The sequence below is a fragment of the Poromitra crassiceps genome (genome assembly GCF_964638095.1).
Source record: "Poromitra crassiceps genome assembly, chromosome: 8".
Lineage (NCBI taxonomy): Eukaryota > Metazoa > Chordata > Actinopteri > Beryciformes > Melamphaidae > Poromitra > Poromitra crassiceps.
This window is the reverse complement of record NC_139629.1, coordinates 2831507-2839006: the sequence shown is the minus strand read 5'-3', so window position 1 is coordinate 2839006 and position 7500 is coordinate 2831507. Positions and strand designations below refer to the sequence as shown.

The following is a 7500-nucleotide window of genomic DNA, read 5'->3' as shown; positions in this document are numbered from 1 at the left end:
GATAAAGGTGTGTCACTGATGTAAGATCCCTTATGATAAAGGTGTGTCACTGATGTAAGATCCCTTATGATAAAGGTGTGTCACTGATGTAAGATCCCTTATGATAAAGGTGTGTCACTGATGTAAGATCCCTTATGATAAAGGTGTGTCACTGATAGATGAGGGTCTGGAAATGTATTGGAAGGCTCTTGGAAAATGTCTGAGAAAGTATTGAATTTAACTTCAGGATTGCTGCATATACCCTGTGATCACATATACCCTGTGATCACAGGGTATATAGGCTGTGATCACATATACCCTGTGATCACATATACCCTGTGATCACAGCTTATATACCCTGTGATCACAACTTATATACCCCTGTGATCACAGCTTATATACCCTGTGATCACAGGGTATATAAGCTGTGATCACAGCATATATACCCTGTGATCACAGCTTACAGTATATACCCTGTGATCACAGGGTATATAAGCTGTGATCACAGCATATATACCCTGTGATCACAGGGTATATACTGTAAGCTGTGATCACAGCATATATACCCTGTGATCACAGGGTATATACTGTAAGCTGTGATCACAGGGTATATATGCTGTGATCACAGCATATATACCCTGTGATCACAGCATATATACCCTGTGATCACAGCTTACAGTATATACCCTGTGATCACAGGGTATATATGCTGTGATCACAGGGTATATATGCTGTGATCACAGGGTATATATGCTGTGATCACAGCATATATACCCTGTGATCACAGCTTACAGTATATACCCTGTGATCACAGCTTATATACCCTGTGATCACAGGGTATATACTGTAAGCTGTGATCACAGGGTATATATGCTGTGATCACAGGGTATATATGCTGTGATCACAGGGTATATAAACTGTGATCACAGGGTATATAAGCTGTGATCACAGGGTATATAAACTGTGATCACAGGGTATATATGCTGTGATCACAGCATATATACCCTGTGATCACAGCTTACAGTATATACCCTGTGATCACAGGGTATATATGCTGTGATCACAGCATATATACCCTGTGATCACAGGGTATATATGCTGTGATCACAGGGTATATACGCTGTGATCACAGCTTATATACCCTGTGATCACAGCTTATATACCCTGTGATCACAGCTTATATACCCTGTGATCACAGTTTATATACCCTGTGATCACAGCTTATATACCCTGTGATCACAGTTTATATACCCTGTGATCACAGCTTATATACCCTGTGATCACAGTTTATATACCCTGTGATCACAGCTTATATACCCTGTGATCACAGTTTATATACCCTGTGATCACAGCTTATATACCCTGTGATCACAGCTTATATACCCTGTGATCACAGCTTATATACCCTGTGATCACAGCGTACAAATGGCTGGATGATGGCGTGTGGCACGTTGAATCATAGGCTGGTAGAACTGAGTCATCCCCACGCTGCCACTTCTCATTAGGGATGCAGTCTAGGTAAAGGTTAACCTCGCAAGGCAGCTGGATAGGTAAAGGTCATGTCTGATGAAAACACTATACTTTGTCTCTCTCCTTCTCTCTCTCTCTCTTCTGTCTCTCTGTCTGTCTGTGTGTCTGTGTGTCTCTCTTCTGTCTCTCTCTCTCTTCTGCCTCTCTGTCTGTCTGTGTCTCTCTTCTGTCTCTCTCTCTCTCTCTTCTGTCTCTCTGTCTGTCTGTGTCTCTCTTCTGTCTCTCTGTGTGTGTCTCTCTCTCTCTCTCCCTCTCTCTCTTCTGTCTCTGTCTGTGTCTCTCTTCTGTCTCTCTCTCTCTCTCTCCTGTCTCTCTCTGTCTCTCTCTTCTGCCTCTCTGTCTGTCTGTGTCTCTCTTCTGTCTCTCTCGCTCTCTCTCTTCTGTCTCTCTGTCTGTCTGTGTCTCTCTTCTGTCTCTCTGTCTCTCTCTCTCTCTTCTGTCTCTCTGCCTCTCTCTCTCTCTGTCTCTCTCTCTCTCTCTCTCTCTCTCTCTCTCTCGCTCTGTCTCTCAGGGTCTGCAGGGAATTCACGCAGCTCCACTCAGATGAACTCGTACTCGGACAGCGGCTACCAGGATGCCAGCAGTGGCTACTACAGCAGCCAGAACCTGGGCAAGGCTGAGCTGAGGATACAGCACTCCTTCCCTGGCACCGGCACCCTGCTGAGGAATGCCAGGGCCGAGGGCCAGGCTTCCACCCAGGTATCTCGCCAGCTAACTGCCCTTATAGCATAGTGCTGCCGTCAGACACAAAGCTACCCATCTGCTAAGAGCTCTTTTCTCAACAACAATATAGCTGTGTACTTTTCAAATTAAAACAGTCACAGTTTAGCAGGTTTCAAGGGCCTGAGGGGTCGTGGAATTCATTCATTCACAAAAATGACTATGTAAGCTTTCACTTCAAGCCCAAAAAAACATCAAGATTGCAGTTACACGTTTTCGTTTTCGTGTGGCAGCAGTGAGGTCATGCTTAAAGGCACAGAGGCTACTAACAGCGAGCAGCGACTGTCTGCAACACGAGCATACATCAACCGTCACTATACACACTGACCACAGGGCACTGCTGCACACTACTTAGTGGGGATGGAGAGGAGGAAATAAATATGGCCTAGAATACAGTCATTACCCTGTAATGAATTGGTTTCTGTACTATTTACCATTTCATTTGCATTGCACGCGTTGAGTCACTTTATTGCAGAGTTTTCAACATCCTGGTTAATATGATTTTTATAGCCCCTGGAGGGTTCAACAATCAAATGCATGAAACCATCATTCTCTCCCGCTCGCAGGTTGCGGCGGTACCGGCCGCCGTGCCGGGCCGGGCCATGCGGAGGGTCAGCTCGGTGCCGTCTCGCACCCAGTCGCCCGCCTACGCCGGCGGCTTGTCGCCCTCCCGCGGCTCCCTGCGCGCCTACGGCTCGCCCATCGTCACGGAACCCAAACCGCTGCCCAGCATCTACTCCACCACCACCCTGCCCTGCTCCGCCCAGCACGGGGGGGGCGGCTCGCCCTACTCCACGCAGAAGAACTCGCCCGCCGCCCTGCGCCGCGTGGGCTCGGCCAACTCGCGCTCGGGCAGCGCCGGCCGCACCACCTCGCCCTACCAGCAGCAGGCCTCGGCGGGGTCGTCGTCGGGCCGCATGGGCTCGCCTCTCACCATGGCCGACGCCGGCGTCCACCCGCCCCCCCTGACCAAGCAGCCCGCTCAGTCCTCTCCGGTCAGGGCCAGCATGACCGCCGTGCCGCAGCACTACAGCTCCACGCTGCCGCGCGCCATGCTGCACGACGGAGACCCCTACGCAGCACAAAGCTACGACATCTACGAGAGGATGACACGACCCGACAGCCTCACAGGTACACACGCACACGCACGCACGGACACACACACGCACACACACGGACACACACACGCACACACACACACGCACACACACACACACACACACACACACACACACACACACACACACACACGCACAGAGCTATTTCTGCTATCCAGCTCACTCAGACTCTCTCAGATCAGGAGGTAAAATGACTGTACAGTTTGACCACAGTGTTCTTTCTGTTGTAGCCAATCATGCGGCAAAGATATGAACCATCTCAAGTAAAAGTCAGTAAAAGTCAGACAGTAAAATAACATCCTCTGCCCTCGACTCAGAGAGGAAGAGAGAGCATGGTGCTTTCCTCTTTCTGCTGCCCTGCCGCCCTGCCTTTTCCATTGGCACGCAGCTGTGTGTGAGTCACTGTGTGTCTGTGTGTGTGTGTGTGTGTGTGTGTGTGTGTGTGTGTGTGTGTGTGTGTGTGTGTGTGTGTGTGTGTGTGTGTGTGTGTGTGTGTGTGTGTGTGTGTGTGTGTGTGTGTGTGTGTGTGTGTGTGGGGTGGTGTGGGCCAAGGCCAGCTCCTCTCATGTGGACTCGCAGCATGTCCCTCAGACCGCTGGAGGAAGCGCAGCACCGCGGGGTTGGCGATTGCATCCATATAATTAGGCGATGTCATTTCCTGAATTTGATAGAGCCATGCCTCCAGTATTAATGGAAAGGCATCCATTGATGCAAATCCTCCACAGCAGGCAAAAATTATTCCACAATTTGTCACATTTTTTTTTGCGATGTGATCATGTGATCACGATCACATGACAAATCCATCTCTCCACGCTCCAATCTATTGGTGTGAATCTGAACCACCAGTGGTCCACACCAGTCAGCGTCCTCTGAGGCAGCTAGTTTGTGATAGACGTGATAGACAGATGGTTCACAGAGCCGGTCCTCCCTATAAGCAAACTAAGCAGCTGCTTAGGGCCCCGCAGCCACCAGGGGGCGCCTGTGGGAAGAAGATGGCAGGGCGCAGTCCGTCTTTGACAAGCTCTCGCATGCTCAGTTTTTCAGCTCGAGCAGAACTTCTGGTATTAGCGGAAACTAGACATCCAGACGAATAGGACCAATTATGGCTGCAGTCAGTTGAGCAGTGTCTGACATTTAAGACATATATTCATCGCAGTAGGCGTGCACTTACCGGGGCCATGCAAAGTGCTTTGCAGATTGCAGAGTAATAATGACATGGTAAAGGTAAAAGATTTGCACTTAAAAAGTGCAAAAGTGCAGACAAGCGATACAAAATGTACAAGGATTAAAGTGGAGTCATTAGAACCACAGGAGTCTAGCTTCACAGCCATGTTTACCTCTGACATAGGGTTTAAGAGCTCCAGGGTCCTAAAGACAGCCATATGCATTCAGTGAAAATATGTTATTCTCGCCTTTTTTTCTTTCCCTATTTCTGCACACTGTGGTGCCTAAACACTCATGGAATTGTAAGTCAAGTCAAGTCAAGTTTATTTGTATAGCACATTTCATACACAGAGGCAATTCAAAGTGCTTCACATAAAATGGTTGACAGGAAAATAAAAGAAAAGAAGAGAGTAAAATGGACATTTAAAAGCATCACAACAAAACTTAAAAAAAAAAGAGTATAAAAAGTGCAATAAGCAACAGGCGCAGCAGTTGCAGAGAGAGCTAAAACTTATAGAGGACTCACATTGGGTTTGCATAGTAGCTGTCAGCAGTTAAAAGCGACGGTAAACATAAAAGTCTTTAGTCTATTTTTAAAAGTAAGTAAGGTTGGGGCAGATCTGAGGTCTTCAGGCAATTTGTTCCAGCTAGCAGAAGCATAGTGGGTAAATGCAGCCTTCCCGTGATTTGATTTGATCCTAGGGACAGTTAATAAGCTGGACCCTGTTGACCTAAGAGTTCTAGACGGTTCGTAGCGTGGGAGCAATTCAGCTATGTATTTATAGAGGAGGTCACCATCAATTGTAGAAATTCAGTTTGGCAACAAAGCTGAGACTCTTGTGAATCCATCATGTGTGATGAAACATGGCCTCATACCATTGGAATGTGATGACAGCATTTTATTATATATATTTTGTTTTACTTGGCCTCCAGGGGGAGCCAAACCCGCTGTATGGTTATATAACGCTATTTACCCCTGGATTTAAATTAATTTACATTTAGCATTATTTTCGGATTAAAATAAATAAATAAAAGTCACTTTCTCAGGAGCAATACTGAAGTGAGGTTTGGAGCCGCCTAGTGGATAAACACAGTTAATGCCATTTTAAAATATTCAACTCTAAGCATTCAGACAAAAACAAAGAAGTAAAAATGACAAGTGCAGTCAGTCAGCTTGACTTTGAGTGTTTCACTGAGTCTATTTAATTAGCAGTAAAAGAACTACGGCCCATCATGTTGATAGAGGTACAAATAAAATGCATAAGGGTTATAATTGCATAATAATAATAATACATCGGATTTATATAGCGCTTTTCCAAATGCTCAAAGACGCTTCACAATACAGAACAATATAATACCATAACTTAAGAATAGAGAAGAAAAATAAAGAAAATAAATAAAAGGTGAGAGAGGAAGGAGTTCATGGGTTGAAAGCAAGGGTGAAAAGGTGGGTTTTGAGGGCGTGTTTAAATGATGACAGAGTGTCTGCTTGACGGATATGGCTGGGGAGGGCGTTCCAGAGGGTGGGGGCAGCTGCAGCGAAGGCCCTGCATATGTCTGGTTCTATGAATACTTCACTCTCTGTCCACTGCGCGAGGCAGGCCCCCCAAACGTATCCTGCTTAGGACCCTAGGACCCTCAGATGTGATCTGCCCCTGATGGTTCATCCAATCACCTGCCAGGTATTTTTTGAAAGCGCATGCCCCTTTTAAACGGTTTCCCGAGTGAGCTCCCAGATGGTGACGTGAAACAAGGCATCTGGCAGCGTCAGGTTAAGTCATTCACTCAAACTGAAAACCCGTGTGACTGCCTTCTCTTCAGAGTGTTGCTGTTTGGCAGCACTTCTAAGTGATTGACATGTTCTACAATTGATTGATGGATCTGTTGTCTGTCAGTCGAGCTTCTTGACATTTCCAGCTTGTAAATATGAGACAGTTGTCCTCTTTGCTCATCGTCTTCTCGCTCACTGCTTCGGGAATGAAGGCACCATATGGAGACGTTTCTCCCGTTACCTTTACATTTTCGGCTGGGTTTCGTTCTGAGTCGCGCGATGCCTTTGGCACTAAACAGTTGAAATAAAATTAAGATGTTTAACATATCCTATAATTTCTCACTACAGGGAGTTGTGCTCCTGCTGCAAAGCAGGGCGGTGGAAAACCAGACAAAGTCTGTTGCTGTTAAGGAGTGTAGAAATATGACACTATGGATAATGTTGTCATTCTCATGCTGTTCTAGCTAGATTTAATGATGATTAGCATGCTGGTAATATTTAAACAGTCAACATCCAAGCATGCTTTCCCAAAAGTCTTTTCTGCTGTGTATGATGTGGCAGATCAAGGAATTGCGGGTCTGATCCGGTTTGGTCGGGCGTCCATAGTCAACAGCACGATTGGCTGTGTCTGCGCCGGGTGGGAAGCCACGTCAGGGGAATGTGTCCTGGTCGCTGCACTAGCCTCCTCTGGTCGGTCGGAGCGCCTGGTTGGGGCAGAAGGGAACTGGTGGGAATAGCGTGACTCTCCCACCTGCTACGCCCTGCCGGTGAAGCTCCCCGCGCCTGTGTTGCAGGAAGCATGGTGCTAGTCTACGGCTCTCCCCAGATCGGCAGGGGGGGTGGAGCAGTGACTGGGGCAGCAGGGGGAAATTGGCCAAATACAATTGGGGAGAAAAATGGGAGGGAAATCTGAAAATAATAAAATAAAAAAGCATCCTCTATTATTGGACTGTTTTGAGTCAAATTCGAACGCAAACAGAAATCTGATATTTTATGCTTATGCTTTTGGTGCACATCCGTGGAATATGCCAGAGCACAAACATAGATCTGTGCTAGGCAGCTGTCAGGTGATATTATCAGTGTGCTGACTGCTGATGTATATATCCTGTCCTAATTTAGAGCCAACCAAGCCAACCAAACCTCACAGAACCAGGAAGAGGTCAGGTTGTGTTCGTTCATTCTCAGCCCTTCAACCCCAAAACTAATCCGCTTTTTGAC

The 7500-nt window shown here is 46.9% G+C and overlaps 1 protein-coding gene across 3 annotated transcripts in view; it reads left to right on the top strand.

Annotated features, from left to right (window-relative positions):
* LOC310781274 (plakophilin-4-like) overlaps nt 1–7500 on the top strand; it is a 170354-nt gene that overhangs the window by 91398 nt on the left and 71456 nt on the right. For all 3 annotated transcript variants that reach the window (XM_083641863.1, XM_083641864.1, XM_083641862.1), the window contains exons 6-7: nt 2021–2208; nt 2796–3360. In XM_083641863.1, coding sequence (XP_083497989.1) covers nt 2021–2208; nt 2796–3360 — 753 coding nt within the window. The remainder of the gene's footprint in view (nt 1–2020; nt 2209–2795; nt 3361–7500) is intronic.